Source organism: Onychomys torridus, chromosome 8 (genome assembly GCF_903995425.1).
Source record: "Onychomys torridus chromosome 8, mOncTor1.1, whole genome shotgun sequence".
Lineage (NCBI taxonomy): Eukaryota > Metazoa > Chordata > Mammalia > Rodentia > Cricetidae > Onychomys > Onychomys torridus.
The window spans coordinates 108,731,626-108,758,713 of record NC_050450.1 but is presented as its reverse complement, the minus strand read 5'-3'; the positions used below and the strand labels follow the sequence as shown (position 1 = coordinate 108,758,713).

General features: G+C 55.4%; 2 protein-coding genes across 4 annotated transcripts in view; both read left to right on the top strand.

The window, feature by feature from the left end:
* Positions 1–5,866, top strand: part of Ccdc57 (coiled-coil domain containing 57) — a 98,056-nt gene extending 92,190 nt beyond the window's left edge. For both annotated transcript variants that reach the window (XM_036197578.1, XM_036197577.1), the window contains exon 19: positions 5,482–5,866. In XM_036197578.1, coding sequence (XP_036053471.1) covers positions 5,482–5,690 — 209 coding nt within the window. In that variant the 3' untranslated portion in view covers positions 5,691–5,866. The remainder of the gene's footprint in view (positions 1–5,481) is intronic.
* Positions 5,867–8,250: 2,384 nt separating this feature from the next.
* Positions 8,251–26,567, top strand: Fasn (fatty acid synthase). 2 transcript variants are annotated; one of them, XM_036194829.1, is made up of 43 exons: positions 8,251–8,484; positions 9,712–9,847; positions 10,425–10,577; positions 11,574–11,747; positions 11,936–12,136; positions 12,326–12,448; positions 12,540–12,655; positions 12,747–12,881; positions 13,481–13,943; positions 14,059–14,246; positions 14,453–14,642; positions 15,255–15,349; positions 15,574–15,708; positions 15,786–15,989; positions 16,098–16,213; positions 16,395–16,567; positions 16,642–16,833; positions 16,903–16,983; positions 17,081–17,260; positions 17,412–17,591; positions 17,666–17,869; positions 18,122–18,408; positions 18,727–19,113; positions 19,198–19,362; positions 19,441–19,559; positions 19,649–19,803; positions 19,890–20,093; positions 20,281–20,431; positions 20,507–20,685; positions 20,766–20,885; positions 21,002–21,124; positions 21,205–21,428; positions 21,668–21,869; positions 21,995–22,146; positions 22,257–22,348; positions 22,512–22,663; positions 22,746–22,991; positions 23,243–23,431; positions 23,617–23,844; positions 23,928–24,148; positions 24,265–24,363; positions 24,535–24,786; positions 24,871–26,567. In XM_036194829.1, exons 2-43 carry the CDS (start codon positions 9,721–9,723, stop codon positions 25,006–25,008), a joined length of 7,515 nt encoding a protein of 2,504 aa, XP_036050722.1. In that variant the 5' UTR covers positions 8,251–8,484; positions 9,712–9,720; the 3' UTR covers positions 25,009–26,567. The 2 variants fall into 2 exon arrangements, with proteins under 2 accessions (XP_036050722.1, XP_036050723.1); XM_036194830.1 differs by lacking the exon at positions 8,251–8,484 and adding an exon at positions 9,262–9,284.
* Positions 26,568–27,088: the final 521 nt, after the last annotated feature.

The following is a 27,088-nucleotide window of genomic DNA, read 5'->3' as shown; positions in this document are numbered from 1 at the left end:
CCCTTATTTGTGGGGTGGAGATGCAGGTCAGACATTTGAAACTCCAGCAGATGCCGTCTCCCAGCAATGTCCTCGATAGTGACCAGAGAGGCCCTTTTAACCAGCCAGCGTGGCTTGCCTGTGCTCTCCAAATGCCACAGTCAAGGAATCTGACCTGGCCCTGAGGACAGTAGCCTCTGGCCTTAAGCATGGAGAACATGAGCCAGTGTTGTTGCATGCCTTTAATCCCAGCACTCAGGAGGCAGAGGTAGGTAGATCTCTGTGAGTTTGAGGCCAGCCTAGTCTACAGAACAAGTTCTAGGACAGCCAAGACTATTATATAGAGAAACAGAAATCTTGTCTAGGAAAAAAACAAAAACTAAAAACAACCCCCCCCCCCCCCGACACAACCAACCAACCAAACAAACAAACAAATAAACAAAAAAGATGGAGAACATGGAAATGCTGTGTGCTCCTAAACCAGTGTGGGCAGAACTCAGGAAGGTGTGGAGGAAGGGAGGGGGAGACCAGGTGGGCCTGCAGACAGCTGTGCATCTTCTGATGTGAATTCCTATCCCTGAGACTGACACAGTGGCCCAGCCTATGGATCCAGAAGCCTCCCCTCTCCTTGCAGTGACTCAGACCTTATAGCTATCCTGCCTACCCTAGAAACATCATGAGCACGCACGCACGCGGGTGTAGAGGGAGCCGCACTGCTCCCAGGAGAACCCTCACCTCAGTGTAGACACTGGCTCACTAATCTGTAGTACTGATCCTGCATTGCTAAGAAGCCAGAAAAGCATAACAGTGGACAGTGGCTACCTTCATCCAGTCCCTGAGCACCCCTCCCCCAGCTCACCAAGGCCCTTTGGCCAGGAACCTGCAAAAGCAATCCTGTCCACTGATCCTGTGGACCCAAGAGGTGCTGAGCATTAGGTTGGATGGAGCTGGTCTCTTCAAGAAGCCATGACTACTCATCTCCCTGAGGTTCTTTCCCACCTTTTAGTCTGGGGAAGTAGGTCTCCCAGCCTTCATATAGTGGCTGAACATGAGAACTGTGATAAGGTAGCAAAGGCATTGTGTTGAACTGTGTGACTCCCACCAGGCACCAGAGCACACTGCCTGTGCCTCCGGCCTGGCCCTCAGGTCCGCTGCCTGAGTGACTGTACCCTCCTTGCATGTGCTACAGGCATGTCATCCCTCTGCCTCTCCTTCCTGGGGGGACAGAAATCAGCTCATGGGGTCCAAAGGGTCAGTGGCCATAACTCCAGAGAATGATTTCAGAGGAGGCCTTTGACCTGGCCAGTCGCCCATAATGTCTTGAGCAAGCTGGGCACCCTGTGTCAGCGTGGCCAGCACAGCCTCTCCCCATAAGGCCACACTGGTAGATGAGGGGAGCATTGCCTCATTTAGCTGTCCTGGGCCAGGAAAGCAGAAAACAGCTAAGGTACAGCACAGAGATGCCACAACCCTGAGGTGCCACAGCGAGGTAAGATGCAGCTAGTGAGGTGCTTGCTACCCACAGTGTAGCCATCACTGAGGGCCTAACAGTCCCTCGCCAGCCTTGGCCTGCTTGTGGACATAACCTAGGATGCTCAGGAGCCTGCCTGAAGTCCCAAGTTGGTAGGTAGACCCTGAAAATGTTCCTCTGTCATTTTATCTAGAAGCCAGCCAAATGCAAGTTGGCCACCCCCAGAGAATATCTGATAGAGCTACACACCATCTGAACACACACAGGATTCCACATGGGGGGCATAAGGGACAATGAGGATCCTGAAGCAGGTGCAGAGTTTCCCAAACAACGTGAGATATCTGTTATGTTCTTGAACCTCCCCTGCCCCTCTGTCTCACTTTTTGCCTACACTATTGTGTCTTCCCAAAAACGCATCCGGAGGACAGCACAGCTCCTCCTGCAGCAGTCACTCTTGTCCTTACGCCATCTCCCTGACCCCTGATGGAGACAGAGTTAGAATCAGGCCAGGCAGTTGCACGGGTAAGCACTTGTCAGGCATAGCCTCACTCTGTATGTGCTCCTTATACAGATGCTGTTGGCAGCACAGCGGGAGACAGGCCCAGTGTCCACACCTGGCAAAGTAACTTCAAGGGAGATGGTGGGGCCAACCGCCCAGGGCTCCCTCTCTTGAACCCTGTGGCAGGCAGTACACGCTGACTGAGGTTCTTGCTCCTCCGCTGTTGGGTAGCTCAAAGGGACATGGTATCCAACAGTGCTGTGAATGGAGCCAAGCTGCTAGACATGCAGCTTTGGGTTCCCCAAGGTGATGGTGAAGAGTCAACACGTGGCGGGTGGTAGCATTTGACTACCCAAGGTTAGAGGCTCCTCTAGAAAAAGGCATGAGGCAGGGTGGTTGGTACAGGAATGGAAATGCTGAGCCTTCACAGCATGTGCACATGAAAGCTGGGGAAGCAGGTTTGTGTTCACCCGTGCAGGCCAAATTGAAGGCTTGGACTCCACCTTGGAGGTGGTAGGGAGCCTCAGAGAGTTTGAAGGGCCAGAAAGTGTAATACGACCTAATTGATAAACACGATGGAAAAAGGAGCTCATGTTGAACGCAAAAGGAAAGCTGAGGTGCACAAGGTCCCATGGGGACAGAAAAAGTCTCGGTGGAAGTTGGTTAACCCCTAAAGACAGGAGTGGCTGAAGCAGCCAAGCCTAAGATAAACTGGAAAGGTCTTGTCAGCTGTGTCCAGGACCACAACTTGGACTGTATCCTGAGCTGCAGCTAGGGCCCAGGGCAAGACCTCCCCAGCCCCGAGACAAGTTCTGGAGACCTCACTGAGTCCAGTCTTTTGGAAAGCCACATGAGGGCAGCCATAGAGCTGGGAGGTCACATGATACCCTAGAGCCAAGCAGCTGGGATAGTAGCTTTGAAGGTGGCTCCTGGGGCTAGGAATCCCAGTGGCAAGAGAGCTGAGGCTCAGAAAGTATTACCCCTTGGTAGTCAGACATTTTAGTGCCCTCACTGCAGGTAAGAGCCAAGCCTATCTCCACTCCAAACACAGTAGCTGTCGCCCCCAGACTCCAGGATCAAATGTTCAGTGAGGACATGCCATGGTGCTGCAGTAACACCACACACCAACACCTCTCTCTTAATTAAGAGCCACAAGGACTAAAATATCTTACAGACAGAACTTTCCACAAGTGCTGGACAAAGACAGATCAAACAAAAGGCTGATGTGCAGGGGACTTTGCCTGGCAGCTTTGCATCCAGATTTCTCTTCCTGGTGCCTACTCAAAAGCTCAGGTGAAAAAGTAGAATCCCAGAGAGGCAGAGTGGGTTTTACAGGCAGGTTACGGGTCAGCACAGGTGGAACCAAACCTATGGTCCCAAGGACTAAGGCCCCAGACAGGCTTGGTATACCCAGTGCCATGCCTTCCAGCTGGAGTAGCAGGGTGGGCCCCCAGCCCCAAGGCCCAGAAGTTGGGCCATGTACCTCCTCCCCTCCCTCAGGAGGACTCTCAAAAGAAAGGCTAGGGCAGAAACCAAAAGCCACAAAGCAGCCTCCTGTTCCTCTTCTAACCAAACCCGCTCAGAACAGTTCCAGTAAACCCTCCAGCTCTGAGCCTACCTAGCTCTTAGTGCCAGCTAGCAGCTATTTTGTCTGGCACTGGCCTGACAACAGTTCCACTGTGACCACCTGTTAGACTGGGCTCCTTGGCCTCTGCCCCTGCCTGCTTCAGGTGGGCAGCCAGGGGATCTAGCATGAAGCCCTTCCTGTGATTCCTACCCCTCCATGAGGCCTTCTGGGAGACTGAGAGGGAGAGGGCCCCACCAAGTGACCTGGCAGCTAGTGACTGGAAGAGAGATGGGGTGGGAACATCTGTGTAGAGAGGAGGGCTAGTCTGGGTTTGGAGAACCAGATATAGCCAGCAGGAGTGCTTAGGATCCCAGAAGGCTCCTGAGTCAGATAGCAGAGCCTGGTCCAGCAGGAGCTAGAACAGAAATGGCCCTAATTAAGTTTCTGGTTCTAGGTTCAAGGGGCAGAGGCAGGTGGATCTCTGTGAGTCTGAGCCAGCCTGGTCTACAGAGTGAGTTCCAGGACAGCCAAGGTTACACAAAGAAACCCTGCCTCAAAACAAACAAACAAAAAAAGTTTTGTCAGAAAGCTGGACATTGTGTGACCTACCTGTAACTCTAGCTTCACAAGGCTGAAGCAGGATTGCTGTGAGTTTAAGGCCAGCCTGGGTTACAATGCAAGACCCTAACTTTAAGAGACAGACTCAAAGAAAAAGACATACACATCCCATAGCAAAACAGAAATGAATGCAGGATGGGAAACAGAGTGGAAGGCGGCTCATCTGCCTATCACTTCCCTGGAGCCCATGCAAGTACTCAGGCTCCATGCCCCACTGCACAGTGGAGTCAGCTGGGTACTGTGTGGCTGACTCTTACCCTACTCAGTGCTCATTCAGGTCCATGTCAGGTCCATAGGAGTCAGAGAGAGGTGGACTCATCAATGCTGGACAGACCATGCATGTCACCTCTCAGCCTGCCTCATGCTCATAAAATGGCTGACTTAAGGTTGACAAGCAGTTGGGATTAGGTCTCCAAGCCACTAGATTCTGCTATAAAATGTGGAGTACATGGTGTTGCATGATTTTAATCCCTGCACTTGGGGAGCAGAGGCAGGTGGATCCCCATTTCTAGACCAGGAAGTTTATATATTGAGTTCCAGGTAAACCAGAGCTACATAGTGAGATCCCACCTAAAAAGAAAAAAGTATAAAAATGCAAAACACCCCAGCTCCAAGTAAACCAGAAGTTTCCTGTCTGCTGGGCCAGGCTGCCAGAGAAAGAAGACAGGTCTTTAGTGAGGTGAAATAACGCCTTACAAAAGAAATGCATTTTTAGTGTCAAAGACTCAAAAGACAGAAAAGCTTAAAAGATACAGATGGTCACCTATAAAGGCTAGATGTGGCTTGCCCATTAAGTCTGGATGCTAGCAGCAGCAAGAAAATGATCACCTATCCATGGCTTAAGTGGACATGGCAGGTGTTTAACCTGTGCCTGTATGCAGTGCAGCTCCCAGGCCCTTGCCCTGTAGCTGTCAGGAATGCTAAGTGGTTGGAAGTGCAGGAACACCACCTATATACTCAGGCCCTGAGGACGAGACAACTGAGGGGATTCTCAATGGGGTGGTCTGGCATGAATGGGAGGTGGGGCCACCCGCCCCCATCCCCTTAGGAAATGGTCACAGCAGGTCAAGATGTTTTTGTTTCTGTATGCTGGGGGAGAGGCAGGCCCAGGATCAGAATATATGGAGCCCATGATCACAAAGACCTCTTGCACTGTACCCCAGTCAGGACCCAACACAACTGCTGCCATTAGCTAGGGCTAGGTCATTATGGCCAGTATGGGCTCCTGCAAAGGAAAACAGAAAAGTCCTCACAGGTTGTTGATGGTGGTATGACCAGCTCTGGGTACACACACACCCTCCTCTTCCTGTGCTCCTAACCTACACTTTTTCTGCTCTTTGCCTGTAGAGCGCCTAGCACCTCCAGGAGCCAGCTGTCTCCAAAAGGTTAATCAGAGCCCTGTCACCATGCAAAGCAACTTTGCTGTCAAAGGGCTAAAGATGGAAGCCCAGCCGAAAGCCACACACCCCAGACCCAGCAAGTCTCACCCAGCTAAACCTACAAACTGCCGACCGCAGCAGCACCCTAGGATCCGCAACTACAACCTCAAGGACTAAGACTCAGCCTTCTGCAGGAGACCCAAGAGGGCCTCCACCTTGGTGCTTGGGGCCTGTGCTTGCACAAGTTGGGTGTGAGTGTACACATGGCATACAGGTGGGCTGTGATCGCAGAGCAGGCTCCCAAATGATGGCCTTCCTGATGCCACCGTCCCATTAAAACCCTCCTCCGTCTGTTTGGCCTGCAAAGTTGCCTATCTTGTCGTACTTGCCACCTGCCTATATCACTACTTACAGCCACTGTTCACTGACCATGTCACTGACAGTGTCCTCTAGAACCTGGTGGGGAGAATAGTGGCCTTCTGCAAAGCAAGTATGTCCCCAAAGAACATTGTGTGAGAGGTCCTCCCAGGAGTGTGTGCCTGGCTGAGGCCCCATCTCTCTCACAGGAACACAGCCATATGCCCTTCTGAAAACCTCATCATGAGACCTGCCTTGACACTTGTCAAGCTTGATGGCTTGTTTTGATTTAAAATGTCTTAGGGCCTGGTATCACTGCATGACCATTTCCTGCCCACAGCAACTTGGGGATGGCTGTGGCCTTGGCCTTGCTATCCTCCAAGACAGACACACAGAGGGCTGTGGGGGTGAAGGTGTCTCCCAGGTGTAGATTGCTGTGTGGCGTGGGCTAGTCATGTGACTTATTTTGCACTTGTGTAAACACGGACAGTGACTACTAGCTGGCCCATGTGTGTAGCTAAGACAAACATCACAGGAAAGCCCACACTCGGTAATGTGGTCTTGGGTGCCAGTTGAGAATCTCAGGCATAGGTAGCAGAGATCTGCAGATCACTCTTGTGTGTTTGTAGTAAGCTTCTCTCCATGTGCATATGCAGAGAGCCATGGGATGTCTTCACAATAGGCCAGCTAGGTTGATGGCCCCCTGGGTGCACTGTACTTCCAGGACCAGCAGGGGCAATGGCAGGTTGTCCTGATGTGGCTTTTCCACTGGCCAGATGCACTTTCTTTGTTGGTTAGGCCACATGTATGTGAGATGTAGCTCTGCAACTCCCAGGGATGAAAAGGAGAGCAGAGATGTCTGCTCTGACCTTAGCAGATTCTGCACTCAGCCTGCTATCCTGGGTTACAACCCCTCCACTTGAGTCCCTAGTAGCTGCAGAGAGCAGACTTTTGCTGACCACGGATGGTTGACCGGCAGCATGGCCAGTAAGAAGCAAACATGGCCTATCTGAAAGCACCAGGAGGTGGGGTAGGGCAGTTCTGGCTGGCACAGGCACAAGCCTTTTGAACTCTCTCTCCTAGGGCTGGCCCTGAACCTAAAGACACCCACAGTGAACACCAAAGTAAAGACCCTTGAATAGGGACAGTACAGGTATGGGGCCTGGGTCCTTCCCTCCACCTCTATAGAATACACATTACAGCAGAAGATGCAACAATGAGACGAGGCATGGAATGGTCCTTAAAGACGAGGGGCAGTAGTGGGAGAACCTGGGGGCAAGCATGTAGGCCTGCTTAGCCACTTTCCACAGACAGCCTGTGTAGGCAATCAGGTTGGGGAAGCTAGAAGCCAGGGCTGACAAGCAACGCTGAGGCTCTAGCACCCTTTTGCATCTAGGTTTTTTGAAGCACCAAGCTATAGAGAGGCAGTCAAGGACCACTCACCCCTCCCCCGCCAAAAAAGGCCACTGCCCCATAAGGAGGTGTCTCTTTGGCGGCCTGGGCTTAAAGGGGAAGGACTGCAGGGAAGGGAGCAACCTCTCTGGGCACTGAAGCGGCCCCTTGGGCAGTTTGTCGGTGGGTTTTGTCATCTCCCGCCCCCAAATTCGATGACCCTTTCAAAAGAGGAATTTAAAGGGAAGGAGGGAGAGGGTCCCGGAAACTAGGATCTCAGGGAGGCGCGCAGCTCCTTTGTTCCCACTATGCGGGGGAGGGGTGGTATCCCGCTCGCCAGATGGCCGCGCCAGGACCGTGAGCCGACTCCGGAGACCGCGGCATGCGTCTGTCAGTGTTCCTGATCCTGCTCACTGTTCCCGTCCCTGCCCGCATCCTGGTCTCCAAGGCGGCCACAGCGAGGGTGTCTGAGAAAACTGAGCCACGATGACCGGTAGTAACCCCGCCGGAGGCGCCCTCCACCAGGGTCAACGACCGCGCTTGCGCGGGGGCCCGCGAAGCGCCTCGCCGCTGTTGCCGGCCCATCACCCTATTGCCTAGCAACGCCCACCCGCACGCCGCCATTGGGCCGTCGCGAACAGCTTCGGTACCCAATTGGTCTCGATGTGGAGCAGTCCACGCCCCTCAGCCCCGCGCGCGCTACGATCACGGCGTGGAGTCGCGGCCACACGGGCCTGTGCCCCCGCGTGGCCCTGGTATCTTCAGTGCAGTCCCCAGTGTGACCAAGCACTCCCGTCCCACACTGCGCGCGCACAGTGCACACCTGGCCCGGCCGCGGGGGTGGGGTGGGGAGGGCAGAGATGAGGGCGTCGGGATGGGCCCCGCATGGCCTGCGCGAGGCCGGGGGCGGGGTCGGAAGCGGGCGGGGGCTGCGCGCTCCCTTTGCTCCAGCGCGCGCCCGCGCAGGGTCCCGACTGGGGGCGGCGCGCGCGGGCATCACCCCACCGGCGGCGGCGCGCCGGGTCCCGGGGCGCAGCCCCGACGCTCATTGGCCTGGGCGGCGCAGCCAAGCTGTCAGCCCATGTGGCGTGGCCGCGCGGGGATGGCCGCGGTTTAAATAGCGCCGGCGCGGCCTAGAGGGAGCCAGAGAGACGGCAGCGGCGTCCCATCTAGTTCTCTTGTCGCGCTCCGCGCTTGTCGTCTGCCTCCAGAGCCCAGTCAGGTACGCGGCTACGTTCCCGGGTCCGGGACGGCAGGCGGGTGTCGGGGTGCCGTGGCTCCGGTAGGAGGACAGATGGGCGCCGATCTTCAGCATTCTTGCGCTCACAAAAGCGCCGCAGCTCCCCTCCGACGGCCAACCACCGGCTGCGTGGTGTGGTCCGGCCGAGAGGGGCGCGGGAGGGGTGTGCGGAGGGCCAGCGCGGCGGGCCGCTGTCACGTGGGCGCCGCGCCAGCCGGGTGCGGGAGGCTGGTCGCCGCGTGGATGGGGCCGGGGCCTTCGCTTGCGCTGGGAGGCTTTGGCAGGGCGCAAGAGGCCGCGGCGTACCACCGCCGGCGCCACCTTGGAGAGGCCAGATGCGGGTCTGGGTGCGCACGAGGCCCCAGGGGCCTCAGCGGAAGTCACCGGACCTTCCAGGCCTCGCCGGCGGGGTGGCTCAGAAGCCTCCACGTTGGACCTACTGATGCAAGGCCTGGACTGCCCTGGGCAAGGGCCTTAAGGACCCGAGGACCTAATGCAGACTCTGCTTCCTCGGCCAGGTTATGTGGTGTTCGGCCAAGTGGCGAGAGGCTTTGACTGTTCCTGCTCCGCACCTAGCGGGGGTAGTACTCCAGGTTGGATCTTGCTGGAGGGGTCCATTGGCAGGGGCTGTGTTTGCCTCAGCCCGGGCCAGACCTGGGCACTCAATAGTAGTCGGGCCTGTTCCCTCTCTTAACCAAGCCTGGTGTCTTTGCTGGCCTTGAGCAGCACCCGGTCTCCACCCCTACCTTGAGAGGGAAGCGCCGGCTTTCCCGTGGCTTGAGGTGAGAGCATGGTTTCAAGTACACCAGACTCTGCTTCTTGGAAGCTCCAAGTGAATTTGCAAGTTCCTTATTTGACCAGCTTGGGATGGAGCACCCAGTAGGCACCTGGAGGTCATATAGTCCCAGGTAGCTCCAGCGAGGCCTGATAGGGTCAGGCCGGGTCAAGTCGGTATCCTAGACAAAAGGAAGGGGTGAAAACCTTAAAGTAGCTGTCGGTGCCAAGAGACCTGACACCAGGCTCCTCTAGTGATTAAGAGGTTGGGTCCTCCTGGTTTCCACTGGGGGCTCTCAGAAAGTCAGTGCAGGGTACTCAAGTACTACCTGTGGATCGGAGCCCATCTTGACCAATTAAGCAATGGTGACTACGTTGTGGCTGTGGCTGGGAATGACTGACTGTGTGGGGCCCACCATGCTACCTTCCCCACAGAGAAGAGCCATGGAGGAGGTGGTGATAGCCGGCATGTCGGGGAAGTTGCCCGAGTCAGAGAACCTGCAGGAGTTCTGGGCCAACCTTATTGGTGGTGTGGACATGGTTACAGACGATGACAGGCGATGGAAGGCTGGTGAGTGCCCCTCAGGGTCAGGCAGCAGAACAGATTGAGAGTCTATGGCCAAGACACTTTCTGGAGACAGTGTCTGTTGAGATTCCTGTATAGCTGTTAGGTTGAGAACCAGTCAGAATCAAAAAAGGACAGGTGACTTGCTTGGGTCCTGCATGGAGGACACCAAAGCTGGGCAAGAGAAGGGGACTGGGCCATTCTGAAAGTCCCATCTGCAGCCTGTGCCCTGAGCTGGCAGTCAATGTCTCAGATGCTGATTTGACTTTCACACCCAATGGGCTCTAGGCTCTAAAATAGAGCCACAGAGTGGCTCTACCTGATGGACAAGTGTGAGTCAGCATTGTGAGGCTGGACAGGCCAGCCTCACATCAGGCAGAGGGTCTCCCATCAGGTTGGAGGTGGCAGGGAATAGTCACCAGCCTCATCTCTGGTAGGTTTTGCTTTGGGCCACACACATGTGGGTGTTTTGGGACCCCTCATTAACTGTGAAGTTGAGTCACCAATCACTTCTTTCAGGGAGCCTTCCCCAAGAAGAGGGGCTCCTTAGTTCCCTGGCTTCAGAGGCTATGATGTTCCACAGGGCTCTATGGGCTGCCCAAGCGGTCTGGAAAGCTGAAGGACCTGTCCAAGTTCGACGCCTCCTTCTTTGGGGTCCACCCCAAGCAGGCTCACACAATGGACCCCCAGCTCCGGCTGCTGTTGGAAGTCAGCTATGAGGCTATTGTGGACGGAGGTGGGTCATTGGGGTGTTCTGGCCCTTTTTAGAAATGCTGTAATGAGGGCTGGGGATGTAGTTCAGTGGTAGAGCACTTGTCCACTGTGCACAAGAACCTGGGTTTTGTCCCCAGTGTTCTAAAAGGAAAAGGAAATGCAACCACATTAATATCTTCTTGGCTTTGAGATATCGAGAGCTCAGAGGAAAGCATGGCATAGGCCCCTGGCCATGTCCCCAACCCTGATCTAGGTCCAGTGGCTCCGGAGGCGGGGCCCTGGGCAGGTCACAGTTTCACAACTGCACACTAGTAGTGTCCCAGGCGTGCCCTGTCACCCTGGTTTCCTCACTGCCTGATGTCTGGCTGGTCTTGAGCTGAGGGCGGGGCTTACAGCAGGTAGTTAGTTCTGCAGGGGCTCAGCCTCTAGCTTTGGAAACAGCCCTGTCCAACTGGCTGTCTCTGATTCTGGATCCTGTTGCTTGGGACATGGACATATGTTCCTTCCCAGGGATAGAAGGCCCCACAGTGGGCAGCCATTGTGGGCTGGTGTCTGAGGTTGGTGGGGAGAGTGAACTTCAGGTTGGTAGGTGCTAACTAGCCCCTACATTTGATGTGTAACCACCCTGGCAGCCTCCATGGTGAAGATGGAGGTCCCCACCTTGGGCCAGTCTGGCTGCCCATGCCCTATCAAAAGCTGGGCACAGCTCCCTAGGGGTTACCCACTGTCCTCTGCTTTCCCAGCTTGGACACTTGGCCTTTGTCTCCCTGTATCTCCTTATCTCAGCCTGTCCTAGGGCAGACTGCCCTTGGCACTAGAGAACTCATTGGCTAGTAGGCTCTTGGGACCCACCAGTGACACCAGAGGCCAAAGGAGTTGCCTTTAGACAATGCTGTCCTCTGTCCTTCCTATGGTTGCAGCCTGACCCAGACTTAGGGGCCCACTGTTCCCCCTGATTGCACCCCTCTCACCCAAGCCTATGTGGCCAAGAGCTGAGCCTTACTGCTGCCCCTGGCAGGCATCAACCCAGCCTCACTCCGAGGAACAAACACTGGTGTCTGGGTGGGTGTGAGTGGTTCCGAGGCATCAGAGGCCCTGAGCAGAGACCCTGAGACACTCCTGGGCTACAGCATGGTGGGCTGCCAACGTGCAATGATGGCCAACCGGCTCTCCTTCTTCTTTGACTTCAAAGGTTGGTTTTCCTCCCAGCCTAGGTAGGTGGACAGCCCAGCCCCAGCATAGACCTAGCCTGCATGTGTCCATCACCTGGGCAACCCTTTGGGGCTCAGACTTCCTTGTTCCTGGGGAAAGCAGAGTGGGGTGCTCAAGGCCAGTGTCTTCCCCGGGGCACCCACACCTGCTTTATGCCCTTGCTCACAGGGCCCAGCATTGCCCTGGACACAGCCTGCTCCTCCAGCCTACTGGCGCTACAAAACGCCTATCAGGCCATCCGCAGTGGGGAATGCCCTGCTGCCCTTGTGGGTGGCATCAACGTGCTGTTGAAGCCCAACACCTCTGTGCAGTTCATGAAGCTGGGCATGCTCAGCCCAGAGGGCACCTGCAGGTCCTTTGATGACTCAGGTGAGGTTGGCATGGGTGGGATCCTTAGGCTCTACTTTGCAGGGTTCCAATCTATACACAGAATATGGCATCTTGGCTCCTGCTGAGGTGTGTGGAGTGCAAGTGTATACACACACCTACACAACCTTCCCCACACATAGACCCCCCCATTATCCCAGAGCACCTGGCTGAGGTGTTGGTCCACCCTAGGGAATGGATACTGTCGCTCTGAGGCTGTGGTGGCAGTTCTGCTGACTAAGAGGTCCCTGGCCCGGCGGGTCTATGCCACTGTACTGAATGCTGGCACCAATACAGATGGCTGCAAGGAGCAAGGTGGGCCAGAGGGGAAAGAGCACGGGTCACAAGAAATGGGGAGGTGGAATGTTCAAGGCTCGATACCACACCGTTACCCCATCTACCCTAGGCGTGACATTCCCCTCTGGAGAAGCCCAGGAACAGCTCATCCACTCTCTGTATCAGCCAGCTGGTCTGGCCCCTGAGTCCCTTGAGTACATTGAAGCCCATGGTACAGGCACCAAGGTGAAAGCCCTTTCTGGCCGGCCCATACCTGACTCCTACCCTCGCTAGAGAGATTCCTGGCTATAGCCTTAACTTACTCTGTTCCCCACAGGTGGGTGACCCCCAGGAACTGAACAGCATTGTGCGAGCCCTGTGTGCCTCCCGCCAGGGTCCTTTATTAATTGGATCCACCAAATCCAACATGGGACACCCTGAGCCTGCCTCGGGGCTTGCAGCTCTGGCTAAGGTGAGCAGGTTGGGCTCTATGAGTCAGAAGTCTCTGTTACTTGGATAGTGTATACTATGACCACCACTTGACCTACCTTGGAGCTCCTGCCTGCCTATTAACTACCTCTTTGGCTGCTCCATGGCTGAGATGGCAGGGAGGATGAGACTACCCTCAGGGCACATGCCCTGTGGTCAATGTGCTGAGTAGCTTCTGGCCAAAGGAAACACTTGGCTGCAAAAAGGATGAGTACAGTTCTGAAGAATCATCTAGGTGGCCAGGTTCAGCAAAATGCCTTGTTCTGTGATGGGAAGGGAAGGGTGAGCCAGCATCTGCTCTGGTGTCCCCTTTCCTGCTGGGTGACCCTGTACACCTACCTGTTTCTGCATTAGAAGACATGTATGGTTGTTTGGAAGACCAGTCTCTGGGCTTCTGTGCCTGCCTGGAGAGAGGGGTTGTGTTCAGACCTGCTGTCCCTCAACTTGGTGACACAGAAAACCAGTGAGGGCACAAGGCCAGAGAGGACAAGGGTCTTTGTGCCCAGTACCACAGCACATGGGCCCTAGGTAGCCACACTAGGCTGGGGTCCGCTGCTCACTAACCCTGTGTTCTGGCTACAGGTGCTGCTATCCCTGGAGCATGGGGTTTGGGCCCCCAACCTGCATTTCCACAACCCCAACCCTGAAATCCCAGCCCTTCTTGATGGGCGGCTGCAGGTGGTGGATAGGCCCCTGCCTGTTCGTGGTGGCAATGTAGGCATCAACTCTTTTGGCTTTGGAGGTGCCAACGTTCACGTCATCCTCCAGCCCAACACACAGCAGGCCCCTGCACCTGCCCCACATGCTGCCCTTCCCCATTTGCTGCACGCTAGTGGACGAACTGTAGAGGCAGTGCAGGGCCTGCTGGAACAGGGCCGCCAGCACAGCCAGGACTTGGCCTTTGTGAGCATGCTCAATGACATTGCAGCTACCCCTACAGCAGCCATGCCCTACAGGGGTTATGCTGTGCTGGGTGTTGAGGGAGATGTCCAAGAAGTGCAGCAAGTCCCTGCCAGCAAGCGCCCCCTCTGGTTCATCTGCTCAGGTGAGCCTGCCACTTGCTTCCAGGCTAGCCCTCAAAGGAGGGGGGTGGGTCCCCTTTCTTGAGGGCAAGGCTGGTAGGTGGCCATGCTGTGGCCCTGATAAGCTTTCTGTGACAGGCATGGGCACACAGTGGCGAGGAATGGGGCTGAGCCTCATGCGCCTGGACAGCTTCCGTGAGTCTATTCTACGCTCTGATGAGGCTGTGAAGCCTTTGGGGGTAAAAGTGTCAGACCTGCTGCTGAGCACAGATGAAAACACCTTTGATGACATCGTGCATGCCTTTGTGAGCCTCACTGCCATCCAGGTAAGTCAACTGCACGGTGTTACATGCATCCTGGACACGTAGACGCAAGGAACTATATATATAGTCCTGGCCCTGTCCATTGTGCAGACACCCAACATTTACCCTTCCCAGGAGGCCTGGTATGCTCGGTGTGTACCTTACTGTTAGGGATCATCAGCCTAGTGGTCCAGGGGCTATGTGACATGACCTATGTCTCCAATCCCCAGATTGCCCTCATAGACCTGCTGACATCTGTGGGACTGAAACCTGACGGCATCATTGGGCACTCTCTGGGAGAGGTTGCCTGTGGCTATGCTGATGGCTGTCTCTCCCAGAGTGAGGCTGTGCTTGCAGCCTACTGGAGAGGCCAGTGCATCAAGGAGGCCCGCCTGCCACCTGGGTCCATGGCAGCTGTTGGTAGGTATCCTCCCAGGACCCCAACCTCATTAGGCACCAGGATCTTCTTGGAAGGGGTTTCTGGAAGGGGTTTCTGTTCCGGGTCCTTCAAAACAAGCAGCTGCCTTCTTGGTGGGAGAAGTGGGGTTACAAGGGGAGAGGTCACTCTCCTCAGATTATCTTTTTTTTGTGGAGCTGAGGATCGAACCCAGGGCCTTGTGCTTGCTCGGCAAGCACTCTACCACTGAGCTAAATCCCCAACCCCTCAGATTATCTTTATAGGAGGCTTCAGTTCTGCTGAGCCCACAGGCCTAAGCAAGGTATGAAAACACCACACACATGAGATGAGGGTTAAGGAGCTGCGAAGAGCTACTTGCTTGACCCTGGGTGTTCATTGCCCAGCCCTTCCATTACTTATCCCTGATACCCCTGAGGTGTCATTTCTGAGGTGAGACCTGGCTTCCAGACACCTCCTCTTGAGATCAGATGTGGCAGAGGGTGAAAACGCCCTGGGAAGGCCAGTTCTGGGGCTGTCATGTCACTCCACCGACAGACACCCTTGGCCCGAGGTGGCGCTCATGGTCCAGCAGGATGAATGGGGACCTGCTCTGTCACTAGCCACTCTGATTGCAGGTTTGTCCTGGGAGGAATGTAAACAGCGCTGCCCCTCTGGTGTAGTGCCTGCCTGCCACAACTCTGAGGACACTGTGACCATCTCTGGACCTCAGGTGGGCCCTGCAACCATAGAAGGACTTGTGTCCCCTGCTCTTTGCCCTGGCCCTACATGGGAGGCAAGCCCTCCTCAATCTGTCTACCAAGTTCTGAAGGGCCCAGCTGGTGAACTACACTTGTCCCAGGCCCTCTGGGTGAGGCCTAAGCTGGGTGGACTGACTGTACCTGACAAGGGAGAGCAAGTTCAAGCCCGTCTGACCACTGGCCTTGATGCCTGCAGGCTGCAGTGAGTGAGTTTGTGGAGCAGCTGAAGCAAGAGGGTGTGTTTGCCAAGGAGGTGCGGACGGGTGGCCTTGCCTTCCACTCTTACTTCATGGAAGGCATTGCCCCCATGCTGCTGCAGGCTCTTAAAAAGGTTAGTACCTGGCTGGATACATGGACCTGAGGGTGTGGTAACTTGACTTCACTTGCTAACCAAGCTCCTGTGTGCAGGTGATCCGGGAACCACGGCCACGCTCAGCTCGCTGGCTCAGCACCTCCATTCCTGAGGCCCAGTGGCAGAGCAGCCTGGCCCGCACATCTTCTGCTGAGTACAATGTCAACAACTTGGTGAGCCCAGTGCTCTTCCAGGAAGCATTGTGGCATGTCCCTGAGCATGCTGTGCTGCTGGAGATTGCGCCCCATGCACTGTTGCAGGTGAGCACCTGGTCTGCCTGGGAAAGGGGCACAGCAGCTGCCAGTCAGTGGAGAAAAGGATTATGGCATGGAAGAGGTCAAAGCCTAGCCCTTCTTTGCCATGCATAGGCTGTCCTGAAGCGGGGTGTGAAGTCCAGCTGCACCATCATCCCCTTGATGAAGAGGGACCATAAAGATAACTTGGAGTTCTTCCTCACCAACCTTGGCAAGGTGCATCTCACAGGGTAGGTCCCCCTCCTCCCTGCTGCTCCCATGGGGGCCCACACTACCCTCCATGAGAAGGGCTGCTGTTGGCCTAGCTCAGTTCTGGCCCTCAGCTTGGCTGTCTTGGGGTCTTGAAACAAAGGGGCAACAGGTGTTTCAGACCTCAGGGCCAGGTGTGTCACTCAGCCCCCTTTTCACCAGCATTGACGTCAACCCCAATGCCTTGTTCCCACCTGTGGAGTTCCCGGCACCCCGAGGGACTCCTCTCATATCCCCTCACATAAAGTGGGACCACAGTCAGACCTGGGATGTCCCAGCTGCTGAAGACTTCCCCAATGGCTCCAGTTCCTCCTCTGCTACAGTCTACAACATTGGTGAGCAGGGCCTCGTGGTGGGTAGGTTCCTTTCCAGGCATGTGGGCCAGTGCTGAGGTCTCTGTCCCTTACAGACGTCAGTCCTGAGTCTCCTGACCACTACCTGGTAGACCACTGCATTGATGGCCGGGTCATCTTCCCTGGCACTGGCTATCTGTGCCTGGTGTGGAAGACACTGGCTCGCAGCCTGGGCCTATCCCTAGAAGAGACTCCTGTGGTGTTTGAGGATGTAATCCTTCATCAGGCCACCATACTCCCCAGGACAGGTAAGAGGCACCTTCAGTAGGGGCTGCTGGGATTGTTGGTACCTCTGCTTTGACCTTCCTTCTCTGCAGGGGCTGTCCCTCTGGAGGTGCGGCTGCTGGAAGCCTCCCGTGCCTTTGAAGTGTCTGAGAATGGCAACCTGATAGTGAGTGGTGAGTGGGACCTGGCTGGGCCTATGGGACTGGGTACCCCAGCTCCTAGCCTGCCCTGCCCCTTGCTCAGGTCCTCCTGCTGCCCTGTCTCCTACAGGGAAAGTGTACCAGTGGGAAGACCCTGACTCCAAGCTCTTCGACCCCCCAGAAGACCTGAACCCCCCTGAGTCTGCACCGGTCTCCCGCTTGACCCGGGCAGAAGTGTACAAGGAGTTGCGGCTGCGTGGATACGATTATGGCCCTCACTTCCAGGGCATCTTTGAGGCCAGCCTGGAAGGTGGGCAAGAGCATCCCGGAGTCAGCATGATTACCAGGGGCCATGTCTCACTGCTGGGCCATCTCTTGCTGGGATGCAGGGTAGATAGGAGGAAGCAGAAGCTCCTGGAGCAGATGAGATCTGGAGTTCTGACCCAGCTCCTCTGCTGCAGGCAAACACGGCAAGCTGCTCTGGAAAGACAATTGGGTGACCTTCCTGGACACAATGCTGCAGATGTCCATTCTGGGTGTCAGCCAGCAGAGTCTGCGGCTGCCTACCCGTGTGACATCTATCCACATCGACCCTGCAACCCACCTGCAGAAGGTGTACACACTGGAGGGGGAGAATCAAGGTAGCTCTGGCCCTAGCTCTATTCACCTGTGTCCTAGCTGGGCATTGCCTACACTGACCAGTGTGTCTCCATAGTGGCTGATGTGACAACAAGCCTCTGTCTGGGCAGCACGGTGTCTGGTGGTGTCCACATCTCAAGACTACACACAACAGCAGCCCCACGACGGCAGCAGGAACAGCTGGTTCCCACCTTGGAAAAATTTATTTTCACGCCCCATATGGAGGCTGAGTGCCTGTCTGAGAGCAGTACCCTACAGAGAGAGCTGCAGCTGTGCAAGGGTTAGGAGCCCCTCTCCCTGAGGAATGCAGACTTCCCTTCCTAAGGCCTGTACTGTGGGAAGCTTGGGGTTGGTGGGGCTAGAGCCTACCTTCAGTGGGCTTACATTGTGGCTAGGCACAGCTTTCTGCTGTATCCTCCCTTCATCCGGCTGCTGTCCCTCTAGCTGCTGTCTTGTCCTATGGACAAGCTGGGCAATGGGTCTTGGAAGTTGGCTGGAGGCCTTGGAGAACATAGGCCTTTCTCCCTCCCAGATCTGGCACAGGCTCTGCAGACCAAGGCCGCCCAGCACGGGCTGAAGCTGACAGTGCCTGGGCCAGAGGACCCTCCACAGCATGGGCTGCCTCGGCTGCTGGCAGCTGCTGGCCAGCTACAGCTCAATGGGAACCTGCAGCTGGAGTTAGGCGAGGCACTGGCCCAAGAAAGAGTCCTGTTGCCAGAAGACCCTCTGATCAGCGGCCTCCTTAACTCCCAGGAGCTCAAGGCCTGCATAGACACGGCCCTGGAGAACTTGCCTACCCTCAAGATGAAAGTGGTGGAGGTGGGTGCTGGGCAGGTAGACAGGCCTCGTGTATGCATGGATCCAGGGCAATCTCAGACTGAGCGCAAAAGCAGGCAGTTGTGATGCAGTAGCTCTCTGTGATCTTTCTGCTTTTGTTGTTCCACCTTAAAGCCAAGGGTATGTATGAGATACCAGAAGGAAGGCTTCTGGGAAAGCATCCTGGATGCCTTGGGTTCCAAGCTGGGACATTGTAGACAGACTTGGAGGGTAGAAAGAACAGCCCAGGGATGCTTATCCAACCCCCACGTTTTTGCTGCTTCCTAGAGGCAGCAGATCTAAGATGTTCCCCTACCTCAGGTGCTGGCTGGACAAGGTCACTTGTATTCCCGCATCCCGGCACTGCTGAACACCCAGCCTATGCTACAGCTGGAGTATACAGCCACTGACCAGCACCCACAGGCCCTGAAGGATGTTCAGGCCAAGCTGCAGCAATATGACATTGCTCAGGGCCAGTGGAACCCTGAGGATCCTGCCCCCAGCAGCCTGGGTGCACTTGACCTCCTGGTATGCAACTGTGCAGTGACCACTCTGGGAGATCCAGCCTTGGCCCTGAGCAACATGGTGGCTGCCATCAAGGAAGGTGGTTTCCTGCTAATGCACACAGTGCTCAAAGGTCATTCCCTTGGGGACATCTTGGCCTGCCTCCCCTCTGCGGTGCAGCCTGGGCCCAGCTTCCTAAGCCAGGTACTGCTGCTGGGCATGCAGGGCAGGTGAGGGCTGAGTATGGCCCAGCCAGCTCAGCACTTATGTAAGACCTCATATACTTAGGAAGAGTGGGAGAGCCTTTTCTCAAGGAAGGGACTGCACCTGGTGGGCCTTAAGAAGTCATTCTATGGTACTGCGCTCTTCCTGTGCCGCCGAGCCATGCTGCAAGACAACCCCATCTTCCTACCTGTAGAAGATGTCAGCTTCCAGTGGGTGGACTCTCTGAAGGTCAGGCCTTGGGACTGGGTACCTCTCCTTGCTCTGGCATGGGACCCTCCTAGAGGCTGACCCTTCTTTGTCCTACAGAGCATTCTGGCCACATCTTCCTCCCAGCCTGTGTGGCTAACAGCCATGGATTGCCCTACCTCGGGTGTTGTAGGCTTGGTGAACTGTCTCCGCAAAGAGCCTGGTGGACACCGGATTCGGTAGGAGAGACCCTGAGAGACACCAACTTTCCCTCCATCCCTTGCTCCCTCCCACCCACCTTTGGTATCCTTGCTTTTTGTCTCCACAGGTGCATCCTGCTGTCCAACCTCAGCAGCACATCTCATGTCCCTAAGTTGGACCCCGGCTCTTCAGAGCTACAGAAGGTGCTGGAGAATGACCTGGTGATGAACGTGTACCGAGATGGGGCCTGGGGTGCCTTCCGCCACTTCTTGTTAGAGCAGGGTGAGCCCATTGCTGCCCTACACTTGGGGGGCCAGAGAGCCTGGCCAGGTTGGCTCTGTGGCATGCTTGTTTCCTTTTGTCTTCAGACAAGCCTGAGGAGCAGACAGCACACGCCTTCATAAATGTCCTTACGCGAGGGGACCTTGCCTCTATCCGCTGGGTCTGCTCTCCCCTGAAACATGCCCAGCTCACCAGCCCAGGAACACAGCTCTGCACTGTCTACTATGCCTCACTCAACTTCCGAGACATCATGCTAGCCACGGGCAAGCTGTCCCCTGATGCCATCCCAGGTGCCAGCCAGGATGGGATCTTGGTGTGACTGGGTGGCTGGGAGTCGGGTGCATGTGCAACCCAGTGAGAGGGATGTCCTGGGGAAGAAAGGTGTTCCCCTACACTTTGTACCCTGTACCCTTAGCAACCTGTCTTAAAGATGGGACTCTTAGTGCTAACATGAGCCTCCCTTCTGTCTACTTATAGGTAAATGGGCCAGCCGGGACTGCATGCTGGGCATGGAATTCTCAGGCCGTGATAAGTGTGGCCGGCGTGTGATGGGGCTCGTGCCCGCAGAAGGCCTGGCCACCTCAGTCCTGTTGTCACCAGACTTCCTCTGGGAAGTACCCTCCAGCTGGTGAGTGGGCTGGCTGCAGTTGGGGGATAACATGATCTTAGTGGTGGCCAGACTAATTCTGTGTTGTATCCTCAGGACACTGGAAGAGGCAGCCTCTGTGCCTGTTGTCTATACCACTGCCTACTACTCCCTAGTAGTGCGTGGGCGGGTGCGGCGTGGAGAAACAGTGCTCATCCACTCGGGCTCAGGTGGTGTGGGCCAGGCAGCTATCTCCATTGCCCTCAGTCTGGGCTGCCGAGTCTTCACCACTGTGGGTAAGGTCCCTGCCCCTCCCAAACCTTCAGACCTTCTTGAGCTCTATGGTGCAAGCTCATTAGGGCCCCTCCCCTGACAGGCTCAGCTGAGAAGCGAGCATACCTTCAGGCCAGGTTCCCCCAGCTTGATGATACCAGCTTTGCTAACTCACGAGACACGTCATTTGAGCAGCATGTGTTACTGCATACAGGTGGCAAAGGTAAGTACCCACCCAGGCCATTGCCTGAGAGTGGTTCATGCAGCCAGTCTAGCCCTCTCTCTGGACTGAGGAACGGATGAGCCTGCATGACCAAGAGGACCTGTTTGCCACCATAGGGGTCGACCTGGTCCTCAACTCCCTGGCAGAAGAGAAGCTACAGGCTAGTGTGCGGTGCCTGGCTCAGCACGGTCGCTTCCTAGAGATTGGCAAATTTGATCTTTCTAACAACCACCCCCTGGGTTAGTAGTCCTGGGGGCAGGAGTGGGGGCTGGTGCGGGGGCTTGGGGTCTCCACCAGTGAACATGACTCTCCCGTTCAGGCATGGCTATCTTCTTGAAGAATGTCACTTTCCATGGGATCCTGCTGGATGCACTTTTTGAGGAGGCCAACGACAGCTGGCGGGAGGTAGCAGCACTGCTTCAGGCTGGCATCCGTGATGGGGTTGTGAAGCCCCTCAAGTGTACAGTGTTTCCTAAGGCCCAGGTGGAAGACGCCTTCCGCTACATGGCTCAGGGGAAACACATTGGCAAAGTCCTTGTCCAGGTGAGGTGAGGCCCTTGGTACCTACCCTGGCTTTGGCTTGCAGAGTTTGTTTCTAATTGCATTTACTTATGTGGTATGTGCATGCCATGGCACATGTGTAGAGGCTAAAGAACAACTTGTAGGAGTTGGTTCTCTCCCGTGTGTGTCTTGGGGATCCAACTCGGGTTATGTGGCTGGATAGAAGCACCTCCAGCTGCTCAGCCGTCTCGCTGGTCCTTGCCACTCTTGTTTACCTGCAGGTGCGTGAGGAGGAACCAGAGGCTGTGCTGCCGGGGGCTCAGCCCACCCTGATTTCCGCTATCTCCAAGACCTTCTGCCCAGCCCACAAGAGTTACATCATCACTGGTGGCCTGGGTGGCTTTGGCCTGGAGTTGGCCCGGTGGCTTGTGCTTCGGGGAGCCCAGAGGCTTGTACTGACTTCCCGGTCTGGGATCCGCACAGGTAAGCAGGTAGGGGTACCTGGGACAGCTGGTGATATAGGCTTCCCTTTGGTGGAAGGTGTTCTGGGAGGGGCTGTAGGCCACTCCCTCTCCTCTGGTGCAGCCCCACAGCCCTGTGTCCCACAGGCTACCAGGCCAAGCAGGTTCGAGAGTGGAGGCGCCAGGGTATACACGTGCTAGTGTCAACAAGCAATGCCAGCTCACTGGAGGGGGCCCGCGCTCTCATCACCGAAGCCACAAAGCTTGGGCCTGTTGGAGGTGTCTTCAACCTGGCCATGGTGAGAAAGGCATCCTGGGCTCCAGATACCTCCAAAGCCTGAGACCCAGGGTAGCTGCTAAGTGGGGTAGAACCCCAGAGCTGCAGCAGCACTAAAACCCTTTCTCCCAGGTCTTGAGAGACGCTATGCTAGAGAACCAGACGCCAGAACTCTTCCAGGATGTCAACAAGCCCAAATACAGTGGTACCCTGAACCTCGACAGGTGGGCAGTAGTTCCATTTAGCATATATATTTATATGATCCCACCTGTATTTGGTCCCTGCTGGACCTGGGGGTCTGGGGGAGGCAAGACTGTGCCACCTGTGGCCTTCTCTGGACTGCCCTGGAGAGGTTTTGGCCTGGTAAAGTGACATGAACACCCACAGGGCAACCCGGGAAGCCTGCCCTGAGCTGGACTACTTTGTGGCTTTCTCATCTGTAAGCTGTGGGCGTGGTAATGCCGGCCAAACCAACTACGGCTTCGCCAACTCTGCCATGGAACGAATATGCGAGCAGCGCCAGCATGATGGCCTCCCAGGTGGGCCTCTGCCCAGCCCACCTCTGCTTGTGGCTTCACACACTCGCCAAAGCACCTGACCCACTGCCTCCCTTGCCCACAGGCCTTGCTGTGCAGTGGGGTGCCATTGGTGATGTAGGCATTGTCCTGGAAGCGATGGGTACCAATGACACAGTCATCGGTGGCACATTGCCCCAGCGTATCACCTCTTGCATGGAGGTGCTGGACCTCTTCCTGAATCAGCCTCATGCAGTCCTGAGTAGTTTTGTGCTGGCTGAGAAGAAAGCTGTGGCCCATGGTGATGGTGAAGCCCAGAGGGATCTGGTGAAGGCCGTAGCACACATCCTAGGTGAGCCAACTTCAGGGACCTTCCTAGTCTCTGAGCCTTAGTTTTTCCATGTATAGAAGCAGAGGACAGGATTACATGGTCTGAGTGCTGTCCTGGGTGATTGGCAGTGATGTGGGGAGCAATGCCTATAGTGATAAATGGACCTGTCCTGGGCTCAGCACTCTCAGCCTGTACCTGGTTCCTATGTCTAGGTTGTCCCCACATCCCCTTCTAAATAATGACCCTTTGGTCTAAGTAATCCCCTTTGGCAGGCATTCGAGACCTGGCAGTTGTTAACCTGGACAGCTCGCTGGCAGACCTCGGCCTGGACTCACTCATGGGTGTGGAAGTACGCCAGATCCTGGAACATGAGCATGATCTGGTGCTGCCAATGCGTGAGGTGCGGCAGCTCACTCTTCGGAAGCTACAGGAACTGTCCTCCAAGGCTGGTTCAGCTAGTGGTGCGTACCAGGCAGCAGGCTGTGAGAGGGTCCTGATGTGTCCCATCAGAGCATCCAGTACTAGAGGCAGCAGCACTGTCCTTAAAAAGAGTACTTGGGACCAATGCCTAGTACATATATGCACATCCTCACAAATGCACCAGAGTCCACTTGCCAAGGCTAGCCTCTATCCTCTGTCATTATAGAAATGACAGCTTCCAAGTCCAAGAATGACACAGCCCTGAAGCAGACACAGCTGAACCTGAGCATCCTGCTGGTGAACCCAGAGGGCCCTACCCTAACACGACTCAACTCAGTGCAGAACTCTGAGCGGCCTCTGTTCCTGGTGCATCCCATTGAAGGCTCCACCACCGTGTTCCACAGCCTGGCTGCCAAGCTCAGTGTGCCCACCTATGGTTTGCAGTGTACCCAAGGTACTGTGCACATGCTGGAGCAGTACTTGCTGCCTTGGGCCTCCATTTCTCACTAATTGCTGAGCCTTCTGTTGTCATTACAGCGGCACCTCTGGACAGCATTCCAAACCTGGCTGCCTACTACATTGACTGCATCAAGCAGGTGCAGCCTGAGGGGCCCTACCGAGTGGCCGGGTACTCCTTTGGAGCCTGTGTAGCCTTCGAGATGTGCTCTCAGCTTCAGGCCCAGCAGGGCCCAGCCCCCACCCACAACAGCCTCTTCTTGTTTGACGGCTCACACACCTACGTACTGGCCTACACCCAGGTAAGAGCTGGGCCAACTGGTCCTGAGTGCTGCCTCCTGTGTCTGGATTTGAACACACTTCTGGGAGGGTCCTGTCGCTTCGGTGCCCGCTAGAGCAGTCTCTCTTCCCCTGGCAGAGCTATCGGGCAAAGATGACCCCAGGCTGTGAGGCCGAGGCTGAGGCTGAGGCCATATGCTTCTTCATAAAGCAGTTCACTGATGCAGAGCACAACAAGGTGGGCCAGGAGACACCCCAGAGTGGGCAGGAAAGGCAAGGCTGGAGCTGAGAATTGGGGTCTGTGCACCTTTGTCATGGACCAGAGATTGGGGTGCTTTAGAACCCCATCTCCCCAGTGGAAGGCAAGGCAGTCTGGCCCCGCCCCCATACTCAGAACTGTTCCCTGTAGGTGCTAGAGGCCCTGATACCACTGAAAAGCCTGGAGGACCGGGTGACTGCTGCTGTGGACCTCATCACCAAAAGCCACCACGGCCTGAATCGCCGTGAGCTGAGCTTTGCTGCCCAGTCCTTCTACCACAAGCTTCGAGCAGCTGAGCAGTATAAACCCAAGGCCAAGTACCATGGCAATGTGACACTGTTGCGTGCCAAGACAGGTGGTACTTATGGTGAGGACCTGGGTGCTGATTACAACCTCTCTCAGGTGAGTGGGGCAGGTGAGGTAAATGTGCTTGCCACAGGTGTGATGGCTGATGGTGGTCACAGAGTGAGATGTGCATATTTGCAGGTGTGCGACGGGAAGGTGTCTGTGCACATCATTGAGGGTGACCACCGTACGCTGCTGGAAGGCAGTGGCCTGGAGTCTATCATCAACATTATCCACAGCTCCCTGGCTGAACCTCGAGTGAGTGTACGGGAGGGCTAGATCTGCCTACCATGAAGCCACACTCCACACCCGCCACCAGAGATGCTCCAATCCCCACCACACCCTAAATGCAGGGACTGGGGAGGGTCCTGCTGGTGGGACCTCTGCTCCTAGTGGCCCAGCACCACCCCCTCCCTTGGTGGCTGCTAGAAACAGGACCATCACATGTGTCCCAGCCACCTAGTGGGGTTCCCAGAGCCACTGACTTGGAGACACCCTGGTCTGTGAAGAGTCAGTGGAGGCCAGCAGGAGCCAAACTGAGCCTTTTCTACCACGTGGCATTAGCCGCAATGGTTGTTTCTCCTTAAATTCTCATATTTATTGCATTGCTGGGCAAGACCCCCAGGGCTCATTCTAGAACCCCTTAAAATGGCAGAAGCCATGTGGGGCAAATTCCTGGGAAAGTTTCCAGACCCACTATGCACAGGCTGCTGGCTGGAGCCCCTTTTTACCCTGGCCTTGGCCCTGCCCACTGCAGGGCAGGGTATGGAGAGGGCTGGTTCCCGGGGAATGAGGACCCCAGCAGACACTATAGCCCATGGCCCTTGGTCCCAAGCACCTCCGGCTGCACCCATGATGCAGGGCCAAGCTGACCCTGCGGACCGCACCGGGCACTGACTGTATTTGTTTTCCAAGAGAAGATTCAAATTGCTGCTTGGGTTTTAATTTACTGCAGCCGTCAGTGTAAAGAACCGTGACCGACTTTTACACCAGCCTGGTAAAAATGCTGCTCTTGATGCTTTGCCTTCCCACAATTAAACCACATGTGAGCGCTGGCCTCTGTTCAGTCTCTGTCCAGTCCTGACCTGGGGTTCAGGTTCTAGCACCATCTGGGGACCCCTCCCCAGTGAGGAGTAAGAGTGTAAGGGTGTACTGATGAGTGTTTCAGCATGTAGAGCTGGCTGCGGTATGAGCAGAATCTGTCCACCTTCAAGTTGCTCTAAGGGCATCATCGGCTTAGTTGGTGCCAGGCACTCTAGAGGAAAACTTGAGCAGTACCTGACTAGTGCTGCAACTCCCTGGAAGCAGGTGACATGGCCAGTACAGAGGGGTAAAGAGGGTCTCTGAGGTCCCCAAGGAAAGTAGGCACAGCCAGCCTGTATACATGGGCTTGGGTAAGCCTTGATGGGTCAAGGGCCAGGATTAAAGGAGGTCCCCAAGCCTGAGTGAGTGTCCAGGAGACTGTCGGGAAGCAGCAGCACTCTTGTCAATGGGTGGTGGCAGACAGAGCTGCACCCTGGCCAACCTAGAGAACCTTCGATAGGGCACAAATAGGGTGCTCAGAAGAGTCTATCCCAGTCGGAGTTGTCAGCCCAAGACTGACAAGCATCTGGCTAGCTCTGGTCCCACCTAGACAATTCTTCAAAAAGCTCTTTGTTATCCTTCTTAGGAAGGACCTGCCCCATCTCCAGTGTCTGGGTTACCCAGCTGAATTCTAATGTGACTGTCCTAGAGAGGCCTGACTCCCTCACACTGCTTTGTGATCCTTAGGGACTCACGTGGTGTTATATAAGTCCATTTTGTGACCGGCAATAAAATCTTGAGACTCCTTAAGACCACTTTGCTCCTTGCTCTTTCTGATTATCTCCCATGTGATTTAAACAGTTGTTGATCTGGTGATACTGCTCAGTGGGTAGTCTTGCTATGTGACCTGAGTTTGATACCTGGAACCCACATAAAAGTGGAAAAAACTAAAAGAGTTTTGTCCACTAACAGAGTGGAACAATACTAAAATAAATGAAAAAAAAAAAAAATTAAAAAGCAGTTGCTGTTCACAGGGATCTTGAGAGGATGCTGGTGTAGCAGGAAATTGAACATCTCGCTCATGGGCGTGATACTAGTGAGTCCTGCCATCGATCAGAAATAGTCTTCAGCTTCTGCTCCAGTGCATAAATCTATCTTGTGTACTTGACCAGCAAAAATGACTTTAAGGGGCTGGAGAAGGCTCCATGGTTAAGAGCACTGGCTGCTCTTGCAGAGGACCCATGTCAGCTCACAGTCATTGGTGAGGTCCCAAGGGACCTCATGCCCTCTGCAGGAACCCCACACACAGTACATAGATATACATATAAGCAAAAGG